We start from the raw sequence: 25,620 nt of genomic DNA on the forward strand, positions 1-25,620 counted from the left end.
TTGATGCGGGGCTGTTTATTCAAGAGGCCTCGCTTCGCCCCATCCCAACATTCGAGTTAAAGGGCCCCTTCCCCCAGGATGAGGTTTCACACACTCCGTTGGGGAAGGATGGGGGCAAAGTGGGTGGGGGTGTGTGAGAGAAATATCCCCCGTTTGCTTCCTTTGGTGTGCAAAAAAAAAAAAGCAAAACAAAACAAAAAACAAAAAGCTACCCTGAAAAAACAAACAACCCAGATAATTTCTGCAGCCTTTTCTAAATCCACACCTTTTATTAAATACCAGGCTCGTATTTTCTCAGTCTGTTAATTTTTTTTAAAATATAAAACACAACACTCTTAACGCATGTTTACGCAAATTCAGCAACTGTTCTCTTTCGTGGTGTTTACTCTAAGGGACAAGCAGGAAGGATCGCAACCTTCTTTCCAAATAAATACCAAAACATTCATTCCTAAACTGGGGCGACGGGGTGGGGGTGGGAGGGGGGCACCTAGAAGTTCCTGTGACAAACAAACAACTAGGACTAAGCGTTTTTTAAAATGACCGCAACGAGGTAAAAATTTGCCATTAAGTAGACAGCCGCGCTGCGGGAAGCTTAACAGATAGAGGAGAAAATGCGGACGGAGGGAGGGGATGATCAGAAGCACTTTTCCCCTCTTGTAAACTCCTATCCTCCCTTTTCAATAGACTCTAAGAAGGCCTCCATCTTCGTCAAGAACCGTCTCTCTTCTATGTAGACAAGACACGCTCTCCCCCCCCTTTTCCCTAAAATATTAATAATAATTCATTGATTTTTGGGTTTCTCGCTGCAGATCAAGCTCCCAACGCCATTCCTTTAAAGAGCACCTTTTGTTAAGAGATTGACAACACACACAAGCACAAAAACGCTTCATCACTTCTTTTAAAAAAAATTAAATAACGCTCTGCAGAGGGATTCTCCCCCCCCCCCTTTCTCCAGTGGTCGTGGAGCTTAAGAAGGGGATGCTTTTAAAACAAGCTGAGTTCCCAGGTAATTTAGATTCGGACATGTACCCTAAGCTGAAAGAGAGCCCCTCTCCGCCCACCCCTTCGCCTTTGCAATACGGATGTCTTCAGTCACGTCTGTCCGCCCCTCTGCGGATACCTAACGCCAGACCACCTCAGCAAATCTCTTTTAAGTCCCTTCCCCAAACGGAAGACGATAGGAAAATAAACCTTATCCTAGAATCGGGTGGGGGAACCAACCCCCAACTCCTATGCTAGATTGAAGAGAGGCGAGAAGGCGGGCATTTTCCTCCAAATATTTCCTAGATACCCGCTCAAGCCCTGTCCACAGATTTCCCCACCTAAGTGTATAAATGTACTAAGCAAAGTAATTCCACATTTGAAGTGAGTGATCCTGTGACCAAGAATGGATTTCAAGAGGTTGTGGACGGCTTCTATTCACACTGAATTCCTCTACCCACGGATTAGGAGCATGACATCAAGGGATAGATGCACGTGTGAGCCACCCTATCTGAAAAGCACCTTGAAGCCCAATCTATCTATTTCGAGATCTGCTAGAGATAGGGGGGGGGGAGGGAGGGAGGGAGAGCACCACAAGTTTAGGTATTCGGAATCCTGTGATGGAGAACTGGACAGTGTAGCTGTGGAGGGTTTGTAATATCTCCCCCCTTCAACGCGCACATCCTTGCTTCTTTAAATCCACAGCTAACCACTGGACTTGCCTTGACTCGATTGCTGGCTTGGGAGTTTTTGCAGAGAGGTGCCCCGCTGCCTGCAGCCTTGTGTATGCGTTTAAATACCAGCCTCCTCCTGACTTATTACGAGGATGAAGAGAAAGATCTCTCTCCTCATCACAACGCGATTCCTTTTGCTTAGCAGGACTCTCTCTCTCTCTCTCTCTCTCTCTCTCTCTCTCTCTCTCTCTCTCTCTCTCTCTCTCTCTCTCTCTCTCTGCAGTACACTTCTGGGAGACGCCATGTTGGCTGAGTTAATAGGACAACCCAGCTTCAAGGCAATAGTTTCACACGCTTTATCTACTCCCCGTCCCCAAACACACACCGCAAACATATTTCCTCCCCTCCCCGCAAAAAAAACGGCACTGAGGAGGACGAATCCACTCTTTAAGAGGAACGATCTGCTGTCTCTCCAGTAATTGCTACGGGGTTGGGGGTGGGGAACCGAGAAAGAGCGTGAGATCTAGCGTCAGACAAGCGGAGTGAACGCAATCCGCAGCGAGTAACCTTTTAAACCGGCCTGCGCGCGAGTTGCGTGTATGCTACCGCTCGCTGGCGTGCGTTTCAAAGCCTCCATTATTCTCCGCGCGATCCTCGCCCTGTCTTGTCCTAAGGCAAGCTCGATCCCCCAAACCCTTAAGCTTTAACTTTCGGAATAAGATTCCCCCTCTCCCTTCACCCGGTCCAGTATAGTGAAGTTAATTGCTAGAGGGCAGGACGAAGGAGAGAGAAAATTAGAAGGGGTGTGTGTGTGTGTGTGTGTGTGTGTGTGTGTGTGTGTGAAAGAGAGAGAGAGAGAGAGAGAGAGAGAGAGAGAGAGAGAGAGAGAGAGAAGTGGGCGGAAAGAGAGCTTCTCCCATATGTGCTTTTAATAACATTATTAATAACAATCGTATTTCAAAGGCTCTTTCCCCTGCTGTTCTTTAAGTGGAGAGTCACTTTAATAATTTTACTTATAATTCCAACACTGGTGCTGGGAAGGGGAAGAACTCAGATTTATTTTTATTTTTAAAAGAAATCCAACCACCCTAGAGAGGGAGGGTTGAGGGAAATCTCCGGACACTTCAAGAGAAAGAGTTGCTCGTATTTAGCAGCTTTTTTATAAGAGCTAGTCAATTTCACATAGGACTCCTTCTGAGTCCGGGCCCACTTCCTTTGTCCGGCTCAATTGCTCGGGGGGAGCTCCTTTGTTCTAAGTCAGCAGGCAAAGAAAAACTTTCCTTAAATGCCATAAACTCACACCTATCTGAAAGCCTTTAAACAACTCCACCTCGGAGCCTTTCCAAATATATGGATGCATATATGGAGACAGAGACAGAGGGAAGGGGAATGGAATGGAAAATTTACCGAGGGAGAAGAAGGAAAGTGGAATGGCGGGGTGGTGGTAGTGGTGGCTGGAACTGGGTTTTTGTTGAACCCCTTTTACATTCAGCTCTTTTCTGCCGCCATCTCTCCAGTCCAAGCTCGATTAGGAAGTGAACGTGGGGAAGCGAGGGAGCGGAGGGAAAGCAACGCCAAGAGAGACAGGTATATAGAGGAAGAACAACTGAGCAACAGCCCAGATGTCTGAAGGTTGGCGGGGAGGGGGGGGGGAGAGGGAGAGAAGAAGAAAAATCAAGAAATGGCTTTTCTGAGGAGCTGAACATCATTAAGTTGCAATATGCCAGGAAACACATTTGCAATAAACGATTGTTTAAGAACAAACACCACCACACACGGAAAGCAAGCAGGCCAAAGAGGGACATCCTTCGAGGTGAAGTTAGAGAAGGGTTAAGTTCCCCTGTTAAGTTCATTCACAGACACAGACATCCTTTAGAGTAGCAAACAGTAACCAGCACGAAAAGCACCACTAAAACCGGAGGATCACTCTCCTCTCTAAACCAGCAAGCATATTTATCTATGCATCTCAAAAGTGCCTTGGGTTCATAGGAAAAATAATCATTTGCAGCCATTCGCAAAGAGTACACCCATTCCTCGAAAATAAATAAATAAAAACAATGTCTGGTCCATATGCCTGGAACTGAAGCAAGCCAGAGATGGAGTGTAGTTCACAAACTGGTGGGATCTTTCAGTATGTATGTATGCATGGGTCAGAATGTGTGGCTGGGGTGGGGGCAGAAAGCCTTAGAAGAGGGGACAAGGGGCTGTTTTGAGTACACCCTCTATACTTCCCTCCTCCCACTCAAATTCACAAGACATCAGAGTTTTTGTCAACCTGCTTTGGAGAGCTGAAGCGCAGGGAGAGTAAGAAAAGTTGACTGTAGGAGGGGACGGAGGAAGCGTTGTTGAGTACCGTAATTTGAGGGCAACAGATACTGGAGCCAATAATTTCAGTGGGAATCTGGCCTTTTACTCAATATGTTGGGTTGAACCAAATACACTACTATATACAGCACAATCTCCTGTGTGCTTCCTTCGGGATAAATCCCATTGTATTCAGCGGGGCTTGCTCCTAACATAGGACTGCAGCCTTAAGTGCAGCGTCTTTTGGAATCAATCATACTTATTCCTAATTATAGTTAGACTCAGAATGCATTATTATAAGTCCTTCTTTTATAATGCTAGGTGCCTACAAACACACACACAACTTGTACATTCTGTCTTATGGTCTGAGAATCTTTGGCTCTCTAAAAGAAGAGAAATGGGGAGGAAACTATGCAAATTCACTTCTGAGTTGAAAAGATCTCTCAGTGACAACCAGCACACAACAATTCCAGAGTTCTTCTCTATGTCACAGACATTGGGATTCAGAGCAAACAACTGACCTACATTTTCAATAATGCCACTTTGCTTGAACCAGATTATATACTCACAATACATACATACATACATACATGTGTGTGTTTCTGTGTACGTGTGTATATCAGTTCTTTGTAGGCACTTAAGTGTGACAGAATTAACAGGTCATTGCTCTTTTAACCATCCCCTCTGCAGTTATTATTACTAGTATTATTTTTTGTAATTATCAAGAGGATAAGAGGAAAGGAAATGTTGCCATCTTAGGTTGTAATCCTATGTACTCTACGCACAGGTTGTGAAAATTATTTGGGGGCAAACATATTGAGGATCAGGTTGGAGACCTCATGAAGCCACAATTAAACCAGGAGCTGAAGCTGGAACATCTCACCATCACCACCAAACCACCACCATCTATTTTACAGGAAACACACACAAACAACACCTATTGTGTTGCAAGCCGATTTTGAAGCAGAGTCTATCTATCTATCCAAGGACCAAAACCTCTTCAACAGAAGAATAAATAGGAATATTTTACCCCAAGACATTTAGGAGAGCCATACAAGGTGTCAGATATCAAATAATATTTTAATTTCTGAATACTTTCAATTTTTCCTTGGAATATAACACACAAAGACTGGACCAAACAGTTTTCAGTTATTATAACTTTTACAGTATACAGAAATGTTGCACTTAAAAAAAAAACCCTTCAGCTTTTTTTTTCTTTAAAACACAAAAACTGTAAACTCTAAGATACTGAATCAACCACATTATCTATAAGTGCCAACAGTAGTGTTATTTTTTTTTGTCATGCTGAATTCAATGGTTTTTTTTTCTTTTTTCTTTAAAAAAAGGGAAAATATCAACAAGTATTATAATACAAAGAGCTTGCAAATATACAAACAGATAGAGGAACTTGGTAACAATTTAGGACAACTAGGCGGAACCCAATTTTCATTCAAATTACAAAAAAGTTCACTTTGTGATGAAACCCTATGTGTGGTTTTGTGTGCGTGTGTGTATGTGTGTTTTCATCAAAACTGTGTTGTGTCTTAGACACAATTCCTTCTCCCTCCAAGAAATACGCATTCCCTTCCAAAATTCATGTTTTGTCTTTAAAATAGATATATATATATAAAAACCTAGTCAAGGGAAGGTGGGCTTGCGGGTGGGGGAATAGTTGTGGTTCTCTTTTATTCGATCTCAATAATTATAGCTGTCGTAGCTTGGAGCTAAATTTTGGCTGACTAGTTGTAAGTGCGCTTCCATCTTTCCTACTATTGTGGGGAATTTTTTTTCCTTCTCTTTATGTTCTTCTCATAAACCTTTCTGAGACAGTTTTAATTCTTTCAGAACTTTTTTTTTTAAAAAAGGATACACAGTTGTAGTTGTTTTTTTTTTTTTTAAATGAAGGCAAGATTATATCAAAATTATTATAGAACCACAGAATAAACTGGTTTGGAACCAGAAAAAATACAAAAAAAAAACCCCAAACAAAACCCTATAGGTACACAGACAACATAGGACAAATTAATAATTTGGAAAAGAGAGAGAGAGAGATAGAGAGATAGAGAGAGACTTGTTTCCATTCCATTAATTTTCTCCAGATTTCTTTTAAATGCACTTTTAGCAAGAGATTGTGTTTCAAGTTAAACACCCCAGAGAAAAGAAAAAAAGAAAAAAATTCCTTTCCCCTTTTCTTTTAAAAAACAACGAGAGAGAGAGAGAGAGAGAGAGAGAGAGAGAGAGAGAGAAGTAGCAACTTCAGGACAACAGGGGAATTCTTAATTCAGTCTGTAAAAAGTTCATATCACAAGTCTTTTTTTTTTTAATTAGTATTCAGTCCATTCCAATTATTCTCTCTTCATTTTTAGCCACGATGCAACATCCTTGCTTAGCTGAAGGACGTTTAAACAACCGCCAGACCCCAAAGTCACTCGCAAAAATCCTCCGTTCCAAAATTTCCAATTTTATTTTTTTTTCAAATTCTCTCAACTGTGGGTTTGTTTTTTTCCTCTCTCCAACATTTTTTCCCCTTATTGAATGGCCATATAAGGCCAGTTAAAACTGCTTCCAGACAGTAACATATCCCTGATAAGGGTTTCTATGGGGGTTTTACCTACCAAACGGACGAAAAACAATTGCTCTATGACTGAGGAAGAGACGGTGCGGAGAGATGGGAGGCGTAACAACAGTTTTCCAAATCGCGTAGGCTGGTTCGGATATTGACTCCTTACGTACTCTTCCAACGCACACTGGGACTTCTCTTGTAAACTTTCAACGTGGGCTACGTCGGAGAGACCACACGCATCTGGAAGAAAGTTGGTTTCAAAGAGAGAGGGGAAGGGAGAGGGAAAGTGTCGTCAGTATCAAACAAGTTATAGTTCCCCTTTGGAATGGTTTAAACCCCCCCCCCCCGCAATCAAAACAATAGTAATAATGTAAATAAAATCACAGCTAAGAACTGTAAGGATGAAGTCGTGAGCATTGCAAGATAGACGCTGCTCTTGAAATCTTTTGAGACTTGCTTCCTAGCGATGTAAGTCCTGCGGAACTTGGGGGGTCAACGTGCTTTGGGTCGATCTGCTTGTGCGCGCACAAATCTGCGGGTCTCTCCCTCCAACCCTACAGGAATTTATTTTCCCTTTTGAAAGTCAGGCTCGCTGAGTTCAAGTCTTGGACATCCGAATAAACCGCGAGGACATGATTCAGTCCAAGTTAAGCCCTGCTCAAGCTACAATCCCAAGCACAGAGGAGAGTCATGTTGCAGTCCTGTCTGCACGCTTCCTAGGGAGCCAGTCCAGCAAGATTTTTCCTCTGAGTAAACACGCGTTTGGATCTTCCTGTTCTTTCTTTCGGTTTCAACAGGAGCACGTGCTCTTTTTTAAAGAAAATAATAATATTCCAGAAGTCTCCCCTCCCGGCCAGGATTTTGGCCTGAGGTCTTGATTTTAAAATTAGCCCCAAACCTTTCAGCGATCTCACCAGATTTTCACTGCATCGGGATGCGGGAGGGGGGGGGAGAGAGTCTTTTGGCGGCGGGGGTGTATGGAGAAGGAGAAAGATAAGACATGGTCTTTCCTCACAAACACACATGCTCGCATTGGGGAAATAACTGTGCTGAGTCTAATCTCAAAGGCCAGAAAAGAGAGTTTCATAAAAAAGAAGGAGGCAGCAGAAACCCACACACGTTAAGAAACTGGCTCAACTCAGGATAATGGAGCCCCGCACCCAAAAAGCGATTCCCCCCTAAAGGAGACACCGCCGTTTCCCTCAGTCTTTGAAAGTGATTTAAGTGGTCCTTTAAAACTGATCTTGTCAGTTTAGCCTATTCAAAGGCAACCAAGCAAACTCTGATCGCTCTCTTCATTAGAGCTGTTTCTCTCTCTCCCCTTCTCATTCTCTGTCTCTCCCACTCCCCTTTCTTTCCTCGCCTTTCTTTCCAATCATACGAATATATACTTTTTTATTTTTTTAAAAATGCATCTGTAAGATACGATTTTTTAAAAAGAAAAAAAAAAACTGTTTAAAAACAATTTAGAATTCTTGCCACGCTTTGCACTAATATATAGATATATATATTGCCCCACTTTTGACAGGCTAAAATACAATGAGGTCCCTTTTAATCAGAAGCTGCCTTTGCTCAGGTTGTGACCTTAGCTGGCTGGGCAAAGCACTAACACATGCATATTTTTCAAAGCCATTAGAATCTAGATATAGATTCTATAGAAAGCACCAGTAAATATTATATGAAAATTCTCTACATCTAAATAACACATCAGCCCCAGTGCTATTGGGGCGTCTTAGCTGACAAATCCCTGCATCCGTTCCCCCCATGTTTTATAACCCCACAAAATCAGATAACAGAAGCTTTATCTAAGATGGGAAGGCAATTTACATACAGATCCACATTTTGCAAACAGTCATAAATTTCGCACTTTAGACAACAGCTGAGAGGTTTCCCCCACAAAGGTAACAATATTAATCACACTACTGCAACCCACTACAACACCAGATTTGAAATCAAATGTTTGGGGTTCATATGTAGGCCTTAAGAGGCCCAGAGAAGATCCTCAAGAAGGAAATAATGTGTCCTTTTAATAGAGGACACACACACACACACACACACACACACACACACACACACACACTGTTCCTTTCTTGTGCTGCCTCTGATAATTGATCACCTCTGAGTCCAACTAATTTAGGTGGGCAACAAATATTTTTGGCCAGGGGGTGGGGGCAGGCAGAGGTGTAACTGTGGAAAGCAATAATATATAAAAGGAAGTTCAGGTCACGACCTAAATTTTGGACAATGTCCAGAAAGGCACTTGGTTTCCTCAGACCTCCCTTAACATAACAAGGACTGGATTGTAAATCCTAATTTTCCCACATAAACTACTGATGCCTCGGCCTATTTCCTCATATCAAAGGTATTTTTAAAATGAAAGAAAATATTTTAAAATATAAATCTATATCTATATATATACCAATGAGTGATTACTTTACAGATCCTGCCTCCATTCATATGGTCATCACATGACCACTACCCAAAGCTGCCCCATTACTTACAATATAAACACACACACACATCACTATTTATATTCTGAGAATCTAGCATACTGTTAGAGGCCTGATCCGATGAATTATAATTTTTTAAAAAGAAAGTATGTCTTGAAATTATGTTGCCTCCAGAGTTAATATCAGATATATTACTCACCCAGGTTGAACCACAGCTAATTAGATTTCATCATGCATTCCATTATTGTTTTATAACTGTAGCGCTATTTATATGCAGCAGAAAGTTGGCACTGAAATCTCTCTCTCTCTCTCTCTCTCTCTCTCTCTCTCTCTCTCTCCACCCCCCCTTTTTTGGCACTTTTGATTGTTTAACAGTGCAACTCTACACATCTACTCAGGAGTAAGCTCCACAGAGTTTCATGGGAATTGCTTCCAGCCAACTCTGATAAAGGACTGCAGCCTAAGTGACACTTTTCCAACATACATTTCTTTTTTGTCTTTCTTTAAAGAGGAGTTAAAACAGAAACCCATAATGTTGCAATTCAGGGACTACAGTTGCAACACTTCTTCACATTCCTTATCCCCGCTGCTGTTATGCATGAGTATTGCCACTACTGCTAGGTTTTTGTATAGGGGGCAGCAACTTGAATTCCAAACACACATTCTTGCTTCAACTTATTATTATTATTTAAAATACATCTAGCCCCTCTGACCATGGTTCCGACCCACTTTCTCCCCCTTGGCAATCTGCTCCAAGGCCGCCAGGTCCTACTGTGAGAGTTTATTCACCCTCAGTCCTTTCCAGAATGTGATTGATTTGTTTATTGGATACTCTAGTTAGAGCTCCAGCACATATCACCCTCCAATATCCCTTTAATTTTAGGATTCTTCTATCTCCTTCGAAGTAGGCTTTCTGCTTGGTTAAGAATTCCACTGGTTATTATATATATTTAAAAAGATCAGATTCCAGCATACTCTGGTTATTTATCAACTTGCTATGCTTTAACTATATCAACCCAGAGGTTATTTTATTTGCACATTTAGCGAAAGTCTTTATCCCCCTTCGCCAATAGTGACTGCACATGGCTCAATAAAAAAGTTATTCTGTCCATATTACATTAAAATTGAAGGCAGAATATTTGGAGGGTTTTCCTCCTCGAAATTAATCGTCTCTCCTCTGCTTCAACGCTAGGCACCCTTGAACTAACACTGGACGCAGCGGGCCTTACTTCCGAGTAAACATGCAATAAACAGGATGAGATGTAATCTGCTCATTTCTTCTCCCTCCCCTCCCCCCAAAAAAAACCCCAGTTGCGGTGTTACAAGTTCAATTCCGAATTTTCTCACGGAAAAACGAAGGAAGCTGGGTTGGGGCAGGGGAGACTTTCAGATTTCCTCGCTCCCTCCCTCTCCTCAGAGCCCCCACCCTGTGGCTTACCTGAGGTGAAAAGGACGATGGCCTTCAAGCAGCTGTATTCCGCCGAATCCACGTGTAAGGCCTTAAGTTTCTCGACCTGTTCTTGGAAGATTCGTATGTGGTCCATAAAGGCTACAACTCGGTCGGCGGACATGGGCGAGGCGTGCAGGCCGGCGGCAGCCAGGAGCGGGGCGACGTGGAGGGGCATGGAGCACTGGGCCGCGTTGAGGACAAACAACTCACTCCAGGTTAACCTCAGCAAGGCCACCTGGTCGGTGATCTGGAGGTCGGGGAAAAAGGGGATATTCCGGGCCCACTCGACGGCGCTGAAAAGCATCCGAGCCGCCAGCTCGCAAATGTTCTCGATGCCCATAATGTTGTTGGGTTGCATGCACTGGCTGCCGAAGCGCGAGGTCGGGTAAGGCTCTGCCCTCAGCAACAGGGAGATATATCCGGAGAGGTACGAGTGGCAGTTCAGGGGGTCTCCGTTGGTTAAGGCGAACTGGCCGTGGGTCGGCTGAGTAGGTGGCATTCTGCCCCTCTGGACGGCTGCAGTAAATAAGGAAGAAACTACAGCAATTAATATCTGAATTGCTAAGGAAGCCCCTTCTGGAGCTAGCACATCTAAAGCTACTTTATTTTTATTTTTTGGGAGGGGGAGTTGGAATCGGGGGGGGGGAGTTTGCTCAGATTCAAGGGTGAATTAAAGAAACTCAGGAGGGTCAAGGAGGTGCAGAGAAGCCGGGTCTCTCACTCCCCAAATTGCTGAGAAGACAGCAACCAGCACTTTGGCAAATATGTCAGCGGGTGTCAATCCAAATGTACTTTTTTTGTGGGTCGGGGAGAAAAGATGGGTGAGGGATCAAAAGCTTGGGGAGGGGGGCTGCAGAAGGCAAAAAAAGTAATGTCCCTTCCTTGGCCAAACGAACAGCCAGCGGGCAAAACACAACCACAAGCGGCTCTTCCGCCCCCTCCATTCAATCGCCAGACGTATCAAAACACAATTAAAATAAAATACTCGAATTATCTTCTCTCCACATCGCTATTTTTTTTTTTTTTTTGAAGGGAGAAACTGGCAGGCAAGGGCCCCCTCCCCATATTTTCCAAACGCCGCTTTCCCCGAAGAAGGAGAGTTGCTGCTGCTTTCTTTTTAAAACTACAACACAATCTATATCAAAGGAGGAGAGAGATCAGATTAGAACTGCAGCCACACGCGTCCATAAAATAAAATAATATCAAACAGCACGGCCTATTGTTACATTTCCTCGCCATTCATTCAGAGGTGGGGGTGGGAGCGAAGCTTTGGAAAACCCCGGGATCGGCTGTTTTTATGGAAAGTGGGCCTCTCATTTGGTTCATAAATTTACATGGTGACAAGAAGAGAGAAAATGAAAGAGAGAAAGACCCACAAAAGCGCCGAGGGAGGGGGGTGGAGAAGGAAGACGAGAATGTGGACGAGAGAATGTTTTTTATTTTATTTTGCAGGGGCTGGATCTGGCTCCAACGTGGCCCAAGGTGGAGACTGAGCGTTTCAGAGAGCGAAGGAGGGCAGCCTTTAACCCCCAAACATAAGCCAGACACCGGAGGTTGGGAGGAGGGGAGAGGAGGAGGAGGAGGCGAGCGCAACGCCATTAAGGAAGCTACAGGCTCGCCTTTCCTTGCCCTCTCGGAATCTTCCACCACCGAGCTCCATCTTGCTCACAGAAACCTCCCTGGTTTAAACTCTGTATTTATTTGTGTGTTTCCTTCCGGTGCTTAAGATCCCCGATCGCTCTCTCCCACTCCCCCCCCCCCGCCACCCGCAACCCGGCTTACTCTCCTCCACCCTCCCAACCCCGGGGAAAAAAGAACTGGAATAATATATAAATGAAATCTTGATTATTATCAGGGGCATAGGCCAAACAGGACCCCGCGCGCGCGTGTTTTGAGAGCGCGAGGATGAGCTTTCTCGCCCGGACTGGGGAGGAGAGAAAGCCCCTGGAATTCTTGGAAGAAGCCTCGCGGAATTTCTAACCGAAGGGAACCTCTCTGGCAATTGACTGATTGATTGATTATTGGGATTAGCCACGCGGGGAAGGGAGAGAAGTTACAGAGCTACGTCTGAGGTTATCTTGCACGTCGTTTGGGGAGTGGAGGTGCCTACGGATCGCTGCGGGCGGTGGAAGGGTGGCCAGGAGCAGAAAGATCCCAGCCAGCCTCTGACCCCCGCCGTTGGACAGAACCCACCCCCCTGCAGCCCATCGAATCCATTCTAAGGTATAACGCACAGCATTTTCGTGGTAGCCATTGTGTTTGGGGCTGGTGGGTTGAGAGGAAAAAAATAAAATAAAATAAAAATGGAATCTAGCTTTTCTTGGAATCAACAAGCGGGCCAATGTTCGTCAGGGAAACGCATTCCACCCAGCCCCAGCCTCTCACACTCCACACCACGTTTCCTTGTTCTGTTAAACTCACCTAACCCTGCTTTCCCAAGGACAGCACCACACTCCCCATTCCAGGCCATGCCAAAAGAGGAGGAAATGTACACAAGCTATGCAATCCCAGAAAGCAACCCATCTCTAAAATCCACGGTCCTAGTCCTCCTCATCCCACGCTGGTCTCTGTTTACATGCGCACGCAAATCCAGAGACCTCCCGCCCTCTTTCCCCTCCCCACCGGGGTTGGTTGAGAAGTGGAAAACAAATGAAATTCCAATACCTTCCCGTCTCATTCCAACCTTGAGGCATTTTTTGAGGCGACAATATTGGCACTGGTTGCGGTGATGTTGGTCAATGGGACAGTTCCGGTTGGCGCGGCACGTGTAGCTGAGGTTCCTGCGGACGCTGCGCTTGAAGAAACTCTTGCAGCCTTCACACGTGAATTGCCCGTAGTGCTTGCCGCTGGACTTGTCCCCGCACACCACGCACTCGATGTGCTGCTGCTGCTGCTGCTTCTCGCCCTGGCTCTGCTGGCTGCCTTGGTTGGTCTGCGCGGGCGTGCTGGGAGGGCCCCCTTGGCCCGGCGTCTGCGGGGTGTGCGGGGCGCCCGTCGGGGGTCCCGGCACAGGGGGCGCTTGCGAAGGCTGCGTTCCTTGCGGGCCGGCCACATCGTCCTGCGGGTCTCGCCACGTGCCAACTACCATTGCCATATCTATGGGACACCTTGGCCAAATTGCTCGCCCCCCGTAGCTTTCGGTTGCCAGCGGATCCGCTTCTTCCGAGGGCTGAGCCCGCAGCTCTTCAGCTAGGAAGCGTCCTTGCGAGAGAGACCTATTTATCTCTCTGTCTAGATATAGATAGATATAAATATATAATTTAGTCCACCTTTGTTTTTATTTCTTTTCTCTTTCTTTTGCTGTCCTCCCCAGTTCGCGTTGGCGAGTTTTTGTTCCCCCCTTCTTTTTTTCCCTTTTTTGTGGAAGTTGTTCGGCTTGTGTGCGGTTTCCCTTCTTTTTCTTCTTCTCTTCTACCCTCCTCTGGTCCTTTCTTTTTAAATTAATTTAATGTCCTTTTTTTTCTTTGCTTGCTTGCGCCCCACTTTTTCCTTGCTGGGCAGTCCCCCAAAATAAAGTCAGCAATGCGGGTCACCAAAGTGGGGTGGGGAGGGGAAGAAAAGTAGAGCAAGAACGAGGAAAGAGAGAGAGAGAGGAAGAAAGAAGAGAGGGGACGAGGAAGGGGGAAACAGAGCAAAGAGGTTGGAGGCGATTGTCTGGTAGCAAATGAATAAAGGAGAAAAGTACAACAAAAATACAAAAGAGGAAGAGAGAGAGAGAGAGAGAGAGAGAGAGAGAGAGAGAGAGAGAGAGAGAGAGAGGCGATTCTCTTCAGAGGTGCCCCCCTCCCTCTCTCTCGGGGAGCCGAGCAGAGTTGCAGGAGGAGAGGCTGGTGTCTGGGGGCCAGATCCAGAGAAGCCCGCAGTCAGCCATTCAGGAAAGCCATCGAAAGCCAGAGAGGGGGGAAAGCTCGTAGCAGCGGCGGCGGCGGCGGCAGCAGCAGCAGCAGCAACTCCGGCGCGCGGCCGCTGGAGGAGAAGAGCGAAAGGCGCCGCGGCAGAAGATCCCACGCTCGGCGCGGCGCTCCGGAACCCCGTCCTTGCTGCGCCGCCGCCTCCTCCCGCTGCTGCCGCCGGTGGGAGTGCTGGGATCGGATGCCCCGCTCGGAGTTTGGCGAAGCTGTAGAAACATCAACCAGGGAGGCAGGGAGGGAGAAGAGAGGAGGAGGACGGGAGGGAGGGAAGGAGGGAGGGAGGGGGGGGAGGGAAAAGAAAAAGAAAAGAAAAAGCCCTGGCCAAAGAAAACAAACAAAAAAAGCACACACGGGACGCGCGCGCACACACGAGACAGGCACACACGCGAAATAGGCTAAGGGAGCCTTTGGGGGGTTCGGGTTCCCCCCTGGTTCCTCGGTGGTGCGTCCCTCTCTCTCTCGGCGTGCCTCGCTCTTCTTCTTTCGCCCAGCTCTTTCTTTCTTTCCTTCCTCGCTTCTTTCTTCCCCCGTTTCTTTCTTTCTTTCGTTCGTTTGTTCGTTGTTGTTTTTTTCCCTCCTCCCCTCCTCCTTTGCTGCCGAGGCTACTCCGGCTCGCTCGCTCGCTCGCTCGCAGCCGCCGCCTCCTGCTCCTGCTGCTGCTGCCGCCGCCGCTTGCCGCTGCCTTATGGTGCTCCCGTTTCTTTCGCAAGTGGGTCTCTTTAGCAAAGCTGCTTCCTCGCACAACACATGGGGCGATAAGGGGAGGAGGAGGAGGCGAGGGAAGGGAGAGAGAGAGGGAGGGAGGGAGGGAGGGGGTTAGGGAGGGAGGCGGCGGCACTGGAGGAGGTGGGTGGGTGGGTAGAGAGGGCTGGGGGGAGGGAGCGAGCGAGGAAGAGAGCGAGAGCGCGGTGGGGGGAGACGAGAGAAGAGTGAACTCTCCCCAAGCTCAGGAACCCCCCGACCCACCCGCCCCCCTCAGCTAGGGAGAAGGATAAAAGGAGTGCAGGAGGGGGGGGAGGGGGAGGCGGGGGCCCGAGTGGGTGTCGTTGGGTGGGTGGGGGAAAGCAAGGGGTGGAAATTAATAAGAATTAATAATAAATATCAGAAGCAGAGAGAGAGAGAGAGGAAGGAAAATGCACCAGATTTTCCTCCCTTTTCTTTTTGCATGCATGCAAAAGTGGAGATTTTGGAGCGGTCCTTTGGCGCTGGGGGTTGGAGGGGGGGGGAGAGAGGAAGAGAGCTCTCCTTGCAAGCAGAAGAGATGGGGGCAAGCGAGACAGGGTTTTGCACGCGCACAAAAAGGTAAAGGGGGAGGGGGCAGCGAAAGGAAGAAAGAGAGAAGGCGAGAAGAGAGAGAGAGAAAAACGGGGGTAAGAAAAAGAAAAGGGAGGGGAGGGAGAAAAGAGAGAGAGAGAGGCAAGGGGAAAAAAGAGAGAGAGAGACCGAGAATCCCAGTGATCAAATATGCTAAGGAGGGTGGGTGGGTAGGTGGAGTGGGGGGGGGGGTTAAAGGAGTGAATGCGATTTATAGGAGCGGGGCTGGGGAGAGTGGCGAACGCTTTCTCCGCGATCAGCTCACCCAGCTCTCTATATAGTGAACTTTGACACGACGGCTGCAACTTAGCACACGTTGCCATGGCGACCGCTCGCCTTATAAGGCAAGAGGCTGCCTTTGACTGGTCAAAAGCTCCCGGACCTCCCCTCGCCCCTCATTGGGCAGTTCAGCCTTGTGCACGGCTGGGATGGCTGGAGCCCCGGGAAGTCCGCCAGGTCCTAAAGGGAGCTCGGTTCTTTGCTGCTGCTTCTTCTGCTGCTGCTCCTTTCTATCTCGTCAACACCCCCCCCCCGCGCGCCCTTTCCCTTTCCCCCCTTCTTCTCTCTTTCTCTCACTCCGTAACCCCCCCCCCAAATTTCTTTCACCCAGCTTTGAAACTCAGAGCAACAAAAGTAAGATTTGAAGGGGGAATTTTTCTTTTAAAAAGAAGCATTATACATATTTTATTTATTATGGGAATGAGGGATCTAGCAATGATTTATTTTTTTAAAGAGTCTTGATTTTGCGCGCACACACAGACACACACACACACACATATGCGAGAGGGTGGGTGGAGGTCGGGACACCACTTCTTTTTAAAGGATGCTAGACAGGTCTTTGTGAGACGACGGACTTTCTGAACTCTTTTGCTGGGAGACCAACAGTACGGTCCATCCCCCTGTGAAAGGCTGAGGCTTGAGGAAGAGAGACAGCTCTATCCTCTTCCTGCCACTGTTGCTGAGCTTAGGTGGGGAAAAACAATTTCGTTCTTATAGGGAAGGGTCATTTCAGCTGAGCAGTGGCGTTAGGGGAGCTGTATGTGCCTGGGTTAAAGAAATTAGACAATTGCAGCACTGTAGACAGCTTGGGTCGCAGCGGTGCTGACACAGATTGACACAAACGCTGCCCATTTCGGATTAAAGTTCTACAGGTAGGTGGGTTGAACTTTTAATTGCTTGATGACACGCAAGTCAGAGAATTGTTTGTCTGTTTTTCTTAAAAAGAAACACCTCTTCATTTAAAAAAGAAAAAGGAAGGAAAGAGAATACACTCGAACCTTGGCACGATGGTCTTGTAGAGAGATCTATGGACACAAACGCTAACTTGCTCTCACTTTCTGACATGGATGTGCAGCGAGGGAGGCCGTTAAAACTGGATTTCGAGCATGCAGATAATTCCCATTTTTAGCTTAGGAAGTCTCAGCCTTCCTAACACTCTAGAGGAGGCTGGCCCGTTGGGGGAAAAGGTGCAGATAAACTGATTTGCTGGCACTGCGTAGGAATCTTTTGAAAGCTGCTTGCTCGACACATACATTAGATAGACATCTATCAATGTATAGGGGCGCACACATCAGAGGCTAGGGTAACAGACCTCAGAATACTTAACCACACACTTCATTGTTCCCTGAAGCCTCTAGCATTCCAAGAACCCATTCCCTTTGCTCCAGAATCCAAACAGAAATGGGGAAAAATTAGTATACAAATACACACATGCATACATACGCGCAGAACGCCTGGCCGCCTGTACATACTCCCAAATGGGGAGACATCTAACCCAGATGCCTTCTCAGGAGGAAGGTGATGATAGCGAGGAAGGGGGAAAAATCAGAGAGGAAAAGGGAGGAAAAGGATGGAGTTAATCAAACCCAGAAAACACATTTACAGCTTTTTCGCATTGGATTGGAAAGACCCAAAGTTCCCCCCTCTCTCACCACCCCTTAAGAAAGCATATTTCCTCTTTTATGTTAACAGGAAGGAAAGGGGGAGAATTTCAGAACAAAACAAAACACCCAAGCATGGCGAAGTACATTTGAACCTCTGCAACTTGATTTAATTTTATAGCCTTAGACGAGGTTACAAATTTAAGTCATCGCCTAGCTGTGGGATCTCTCGCGCTGCAATTTAGAGGCAAACTGACCTCCAGGCAGAGAAGTAAGTGTTCCAGCGAAATACATTTGCTGAGAAGGACAAGAGAAAAATGATAAATGGCAGGCTAGAAACAGACTCAAAACTGAGAGTATATATATTTATATAACTCATATATACCCGCACACGCACTTGCACACACAGACTTCTTGGGGTGTGTGTGTGTTTGTGTATACACACACACACACACACACACACACACACAAATACACACAAGGTATGTCCAAGACACATATTAAATGAGACAATGGGGATCCCAGATACATGAGACAAGTATCTGGATCTGGAGCTGTAACCCTTTCCATCAGCTCAACGCTATCACGTTGCCACCTTCGTACCACCCACCCCTTTCTGCTGAAGAAATAAATGTCTGTTGCTAAGCTTGCAGGTGCTACGGACGAAGGCAGGAAAGTTGTAACATGAACTCTACTTGTTACTGGCCCTAGTGAGGAGCCTGGCAATATTGTCCGTTTCATACGGTCAGTTTCAAAGCGAGCGGTGGAATGTTCTATTGATTAGAAGGACTTGGCCGCCTGTAAACAGTGGAAGATGCCCTCTATGATCCAGAAGAGATGGAAATAATCGGCCTCTAGGATTGCAGAGAACTAGCGCCTTGATACACCCCCCTCCATCTCTCTCTCCCCCTCATATATATATATATATATATATATATATATATATATATATATATGTGTGTGTGTGTGTGTGTGTGTGTGTGTGTGTGTGTGTGTGTGTGTTTCACAGTATGGAAATATATATCCTGGATATATACAGGATATATAGGTGATCGCAGCCTATATAAGGAAAATTCTCCCCATATATCACCACCTTATCTTATTTTATCAGAAGAAATCTTATGATTCTGCTGAATGCAAAGACTACCAAAATAAAAATTAAAAAACCCGAAAGGGGAAATAACGACCCTTCTGTATTAATCGTTTTCGTGCAGGATCGTAAAAAGAGAAAGCAACTAATCACTGAGAACTAAAATAGACGGAGCTCACTCAAGCCCTAACATCAAATGCTTTGATAGTGTACGTCTGTTCATCCAAAGGATGGAACTATTAAAAATAGCAGAGGTGGGGAGTTGGCAAGTTCATGGCTGACTGGCTGTTCATTCTCTCTTTCTCTCTCCCCCCCTCCCCACATTACACAGCAACATAGGATCGCTTAAAGAGAACGATTCTCAAACCGATCCATCATCCATAACTGTCAATTTACAGAGCTCAGTTATAATCCCAGACCTTATTTATTGCCTTGCAAGTAAGGGTCCATTTTGCAACTTCTGGGGAGAAGCAATAGTGGTATTAATAATACCTATCCACGTTCCCATTTTTTAAAACAGGTGTACAATCATCAGGAGATCCGGGATGTTAAATAGAAAAAGTGTGGAATATTTTAAGGAAAACGTTAGGCTAAGCGAGGTGGGGAAGCAGGGATCTCCCCTCTTTATTTTTCCCTGGCGAAAGGTGCGGGGATGGGGAGAGTTTGGTAAAACACAACAATGACAACAAGAAACCCTCCCTTCAGTTCTTCCTGGCTTCTTTGCAACGAAGTTTGGACCCTCTGAAGTGAAATCAGTGGGGGGAAACCGCTGGGTTACGTGGGGCGAAGACTCAATGAATGCTCACTGTGTTGTTTGCGTCCCCCCCCCGCGTCCCCCTCCCAGCTCCATCCGAAGAGCTATGAATGGGGGAAAGTGGCCCTCCATTGTGCGACACTGAACTTTCAAGTCAATGTAATTTTTAACCACTGGCTTGTGGTACTTTGAAAATCACCAGGGGCTGTCAGAGTCGGGCCCTCTGAAAAATTTACAGTGCTAAATTAGAACATATGCTACGAGAGCGAGAGATGGAGAGAGAAAGAGAGGACAGAAGTGTGTGTATTGGTGTGTGTGAGGCGGTGGGGGGGGGGGGAGGAGGAAGAGGACCGGCTGGAAGACTCCAGAAGTACAGTATGCGTCTGCCCCCTAGCGTAAGTCTTTCATCGGCCTGAAAAAAATCCAACTTTCAAAGAAACGCTGCTCTTAAAGGGAAAGGGACGTGGGGGGAGGACGTAGGCAAAGCGAGACGGGGGGAGGCAAGCAACTCCTAAACTTCTGTACGTTTATAATATGATTAATTCCTCCGGATTGCCAGTTAAGGAGCTATATCATTTTAAAAATAAAATAAAATAACATCTTTTTGTGCTCCGGACTTGCAAACTTCCGAAAAAATTGTGATTTTTTTTTTAAGGGAGGAGGCGACATAGGATGGATAAGGAATCCCCCCGCCGGTCTAATAGGGAGAAGCGAGTGTGAGCGAGTGAATGTGCGTGCGTATTTCTCGCGCTAGGGAAAGTCTAGAGCTCTTCCACGCGGCTTTTTTGTTTTTTTTAAGTGACATCAGCCTGAAGATTATTAATCCCCCCCACTCCCCAACTTCCAACAATTAAAAGGAACAAACAAAACTTTGCGCCTGGAAACCTGGATTTGGCAACAGATATCCCCTCTGGCAATGGTGAGTACCTCTACTTTATCATCCATCAGAGATTTTAAGGGTGTAAGGATAAAGCGGAGCTGCGGAACGGGGACTGCAAAGAAGGCTAGTCGTGAAACTCAATTTTGCTCCTGGAAGAAGTGGGGGGGGGGGGGAGAGAAACCCAAGCAAAAACGCACGTGGCTACAAATTCTTGCAGTTTCATTTCCTATTCCCTGCCTTAGAGAGGTCCCTTTTCCTCCCCCCTTTTCAATCATTGCTTATACCCACAGCAATACGACCTTGAGATTTTAGACTGGTTCTGACTCAGAGAGGCATCATCATCATCGAATCCGAACCGGATTTGGAAGGGGGGGTACCCTTTGGATAGCTGGAAAAGGGGCTTTATAGAGAAGCATATTTTTCACGACATACACCCACACACACACAGGGACCTTTCTCTCAATTAGTAGTTGATGTAAAGTCCACACACACACACACACACACACACACACACACATCGTCCCCCCCCCCCCACGCTCCCGGCACAAATCCCGCCCTCCCCACGTAACCTTTGAAAGCAGAGTTTTCGTCCCCGACCCTCAAACCATTGACTTCGGGGGTGCGGGGGAAGTTCTCTGAATTTTAACGCAGGGCATTACTTTTGCGCTTCGGATTTCAGCCTTTAAAATGAAATAAGTAAGGAATGAGAGAGGGGGAGAGAGACCCGCACGGCCACAAACCAGGTCGCAAGGAGAAGGGGAAAGAGAGAGAGAGAGAGAGAGAGAGAAATTTAAAAAAAGAGAATGAAACATACCCAAAACATATTTGCCTTGTTCAAGATCCCAGATCGCTTGCATCTTCTTCCTGTTGTTTGGCAGCTGATGGCTTTTAAATTATTATTTTTTGGGGGCAAAAAATTGGGCAGGAGAAAACCCCCCCTTAGGCAATGAAAACGTATCGCCCTGGTATTTATCTTAGCGATTGTACAAACTGATTTTGGAAAGGAGAGCGAGGGGTGGTTACTATTGGGGGTGGGGGTGGGGGAGAACCTGAAGGGATCAGCGAACGAAAAAGAAAAAAAAGAAAAAGAGCGACGAAAGGATAAGATCTTTCTCAATCTATAAAGGAATGTGTTTTGCCCCCCTGTGTATTTTGAGCGTGGAGCCTTGGAACAGGCGGCAGGGAGGAGAAAGGATAATAATAATAATAATAATAATAATAATAATAATAATAATAATAATAATAATAATAATAATAATATCCTATATATGCACACTCTTAAGTTTAAACAGAGCGGGTCCGAGGGGGAGTTTGCTTCACAGCGGTTGAAGAATGCGCGCCTCGCCTTTAAGAAAAAAAAAAGGGGGGGAGGGAAAGGGCCCCCACCCAAACGTTAAGGTAGCAGATATCTATCTTCTCATTCCTTAGAAGGAAGAACGCCTCGTTGCACCTTGTTTGGGGCTGGAAAGAAGACACTTTGGAACACACACAGACACAGACACAGACACACACACACACACACACACCCCTCCCCCGATTGGAAAAGAGGAGAGAGAGAGAGAGAGAGAGAGAGAGGAATGCGCCTTCCAAATTAATGCACGTATTGGTAGAGATGGACTTCCAAAGCGGAAAGTCGTCAGAAATCGGGGTTAGTAGGACTTCAGAGAGTATTAGCTTTTTCAGGCAATGAAGGAAAAGAGAGGTATATAAAAAAACCACACCAAATGGATTGGGGGGTGGGGTCTTGGGCGAAACAGAATGAGCCGGGGCAAAAAGTTCGAAGAGTTATAAATCCGGAACTTCCTCCCCCTCCCCCCCCACTTTTCTCCTTCACTCTCTTATCATAGGACCCCCTCGATCTGGAGCGTTAAAAGCGACCCACAAATATTTGAGGTCCTTTATGTGCTTTTCAGACTTGGTGCTAATTTAAATAAAACAAAAATACCAACAAAGATAACCTCCCCTTGTGTTAATACAGACACCCCCACCACCACAATGGGGAAGGAAAAGCACCTTTTGAAGTCTCCCCCGAAAACTGCTTCTGGGGTTGCCCCTAGAATTGTTCTTCATTTTGCACAAAGTGTGGGTGGGAGGGATTCAGTCTGAACAGATTGTTGTTGTTGTTTAAAAATTACAAGCGGCCACAAATTTCGTTTACTTAGCTGAGCTTTTACAAAAAGAAGAAAAATATATGGGGAATGGACTTAATTTAATAATGAGAGGGGAATGTGCGTGTGTGCTGGAATATCACCGAAGGTACCTGGGAAAAACCCGTACTGTGAATAAATGTCACTGGTGACAAAAGGATCATACCTTTCCTTTCCTTCTGCTAATTTCTTAGATTCCCCACTCCCGGCCTTTAAAAGATGCTTCTGCAATTAACTCCACCACCTCCTCCAGCGTTAATTGCATGTTTACAGGGCTAATGAAATTTACAAATGGGTTTGGCCCACCTCAAACAATGATGAAAAACTAGAGAAGCAAGTTTAATTACGTCCACCGAGGAGGTTTGCTTGGCGAGGGTGGGGGGAGAGGAAAGACAGGGTATTGATCAGAGGGGGGGGGGAACGGGGGGAAGGTGACTCATTTTCTACAGGTCATTAATGACCTTAGATTATAGGCCTGTAAAAAAACAAAAAACCCTTTCCTGGGAATGCCTTCGAATGATTGAGACTCATCCCAGTCGGATGGATTTTGATGATGGTTCTGGTGGGGACACCTTCTATCAAAACACACCCCTAAATCCTTCGACCCAGGGCAATCTTCCCAAAAGAGGAACCCCCCTAAAACTATATTTAATTCTTCTTAGGGTCTCTTAGGGTTTGCTTGTATGTAATAGAATTACAGTTCCTCTTGTTTTCGCTGCTGATATAATTATCAATACCTTTCAAAGGACGTCCCTTTCAGAAAACCTTCAGACACACGTCTCCCCTTCTGTGTTGTGAGAAGAAGGGAAAGCGGAGAGGAAAGATTTGGGGCAGGAGGGGGGGCATTTAAAGAAGAGAATTCCACCAGCTACAAATGGATTCAGTCTCCAGCCTCAGCATTACCCCCCCCCCCCACCTCCTGCCTCCTTGCAGATCAGCCTTTCCAAAGTTTGACTGAAGTTATGAGGATATCTGAGGCTTTTGCAATGGAGAGGTCAGAGGTGAAGACTATTTTAACCCTAAAAAAGCATGCCGGTCTCCCTACACCCAGAGTGAATGCTCCTGCCCCCCCTTACCCAAAAAGCAGAACAAAGCATGAATCGGATTTCACACACACACACACACACACACACACACACACACACACACACACACACTTTAAAATCCCAGTCACATAAGAGTAATACGATGGAACCACCAAAGTATTGCGTTTAAGATCCTTCCTTCCCCTCTGTCCTTCTCTCTCTCTCTCTCTCTCTCTCTCTCTCTCTCTCTCTCTCTCTCTCTCTCTCTCCCACCCCACACTCCAGTTTTTCCAAGGCCGAGGTTTTTTTTTTTTTTGTCTTAGGGGGAATAGTGGGAGGGGGTGTTTGAATGGTATGAAAGGGACGAAGAAGGTCCCGGGCAATCGATTTTTCTTGTCCTCTCTGTCTTTTCGGATCAGTGCCTTTCAATGGGCATGGAGGTGCTCTTTCAGACACAAACTTGTGCTACATTTTCTGCCTGTATTCCTGCTAAATACAATAAAATGCTGGGCAGATTCCACACTCGCATTCACACAAATGCACAAACACACGCACATACACCTCTTCCACACCCTCTTTTCTTCTTCCTTTGGGTAGAAAGCCCTCTAATTAAATTGTTTGATATGCCCAGTCAAGACAGGGCAATTTAATATGCGTTAGTATAAAGATATATTCTGCGAGGAAGCCTTTTTCTACTTTTGCTTATTAGCAAAAGGGGTTTGGGGGGGGGGAGGGAGGGAGGAAAGGGCTCCTTTTAAACATCCAGACATTGACAGAAGAGGGTGCCTTAGTTCTCTTCACTCCCCCCCCCCCCAATTTCTATTTTACCTGGATGGAGCAGGATATTTATTCATTTATTTTTAAAGAGGGAACCCGCAGAATCTCGGCACGTACTCAAGTGCTTAAGAAACATGCCCTTTGTATTTCTAGCCTATTTGAACACCTTGGGGGCTTACTTCAGAGTTACCGCGCATAGGATCGGGCTGCAGGTCTCTGGGTGAGAAAGGAAGGTGTCGGTTTCGCAGCCCAAAAAGGCCTTCCGAAGGAGAAATTTGAGGATGAGTGTTTGCTTGTTCATTTTTTTTCTTGGAGAATAATTGGGTTCCCTATCCCCTCCTACCCCAAAAGGCACTGAAAGTTACGCATTCTCACGACCATGTTCTGGGGTGGCGGTGGAAGAAAACCTAACTCCGTGGAAAGCATCGTCTCTATAATTATACGATGGCTCTAAGAACTGCAGGCACCTATACGTTTATTTATGTTTGTTTTAGACGCTCACGTCCTTATGTTATTCCAGACAAACATCTGTCAGCTGGGAGACTCCGTGCCTATCCTTACCGGAGAGAGACACAGATGACTATGATATATATTATCAACCCAACAACACAGAAATACTACGCTCCCCCTCCCCCGTAGTGAAAGATACACCGAGTGGGCATGATCCAAACAAATTTAACAGCATGTTCATGTTGCAGTCCCATGCACACTTCTTATATGGGACTGAACCCCATTCAAGGGAATGTGCTGCAGGCGCATTAATAGAAATCGTGAGAGCAATCTTATACTTGCCTAGTCAAGCTCGCTGAATTAAATGGGATTTACTCCCAGGTAAGCGGGTAAAGGACTGCAGCTTCAAGATGCCTTTCTTTCATTGTGCTTTTCTCTAACAGGACGCGAAAGTGTCTTAGCGTTGACTAGATCGCCTGTCTGTTTTTAGAGATACACTCTAGATTAATTTCGCCGCGTTCACACGAACCCTTTGGGTCCCATGCCCAGCAACACCAAAGCTATGGGTCTCCCAGGTGTTTCTCTATGCTTGGAAGGGCAGGGAAAGGCCTGTTCAGACACAGAACGAGCCTTTTACCTTAAGATCCTCCCTGGCCACAACATGTGCCTGTCCTGTCGTGTGAACAAGCTGGCCTAACAATTTCCCTGCTTTATTGGCGCATCTTATTCATTCTTATCCTAAACAGGCGGCGGCGGGGCAACCGTTTTAAAGCGATTTCTTCTTCCTTCTTGGGAAGGCAATAGTTGAATCGGTCTCCCTAGATGAGGTCAAAGAAAAGGTGGGCACATTTATCAGTGCGTGAAAGAGAGAGGGAGCATGACTGATGGACGGATGTGGGGAACGAGCGACAGATGCGACTAAAGAGATGGATCCATACTGCACGCATCTGAAGGACACGTGTACATACTG

At 46.1% G+C, this 25,620-nt stretch overlaps 1 protein-coding gene and 1 long non-coding RNA gene across 16 annotated transcripts in view; one reads left to right on the plus strand and one right to left on the minus strand.

Annotated features, from left to right (window-relative positions):
• Window positions 1-5,020: 5,020 nt before the first annotated feature.
• NR2F2 (nuclear receptor subfamily 2 group F member 2) lies at window positions 5,021-21,227 on the minus strand. 3 transcript variants are annotated; one of them, XM_028707055.2, is made up of 3 exons: window positions 21,066-21,227; window positions 10,411-10,938; window positions 5,021-6,762 (listed from the first exon to the last, which is right to left on the minus strand). In XM_028707055.2, the coding sequence occupies exons 1-3, from the start codon at window positions 21,106-21,108 to the stop codon at window positions 6,488-6,490; spliced, it is 846 nt and encodes a 281-aa protein (XP_028562888.1). In that variant the 5' UTR covers window positions 21,109-21,227; the 3' UTR covers window positions 5,021-6,487. The 3 variants fall into 3 exon arrangements, with proteins under 3 accessions (XP_028562888.1, XP_028562886.1, XP_028562887.1); XM_028707053.2 differs by lacking the exon at window positions 21,066-21,227 and adding an exon at window positions 13,087-15,853 and having other exon boundaries at window positions 10,411-10,959; XM_028707054.2 differs by lacking the exon at window positions 21,066-21,227 and adding an exon at window positions 13,087-15,850.
• The window catches only part of LOC114584893 (uncharacterized), a 63,202-nt gene continuing 57,299 nt past the window's right edge, over window positions 19,718-25,620 (plus strand). For 6 of the 13 annotated variants that reach the window (XR_013390675.1, XR_013390676.1, XR_013390678.1 and 3 more), the window contains exon 1: window positions 19,719-20,290. This is a non-coding gene — a long non-coding RNA (uncharacterized LOC114584893). Of the gene's footprint in view, window positions 20,291-25,620 lie in introns of all 13 variants that reach the window. The other 7 variants (XR_013390677.1, XR_013390672.1, XR_013390673.1 and 4 more) reach the window with 4 other exon arrangements.

This window comes from Podarcis muralis, chromosome 14 (genome assembly GCF_964188315.1).
Source record: "Podarcis muralis chromosome 14, rPodMur119.hap1.1, whole genome shotgun sequence".
NCBI classification, from domain to species: Eukaryota; Metazoa; Chordata; class Lepidosauria; order Squamata; family Lacertidae; genus Podarcis; species Podarcis muralis.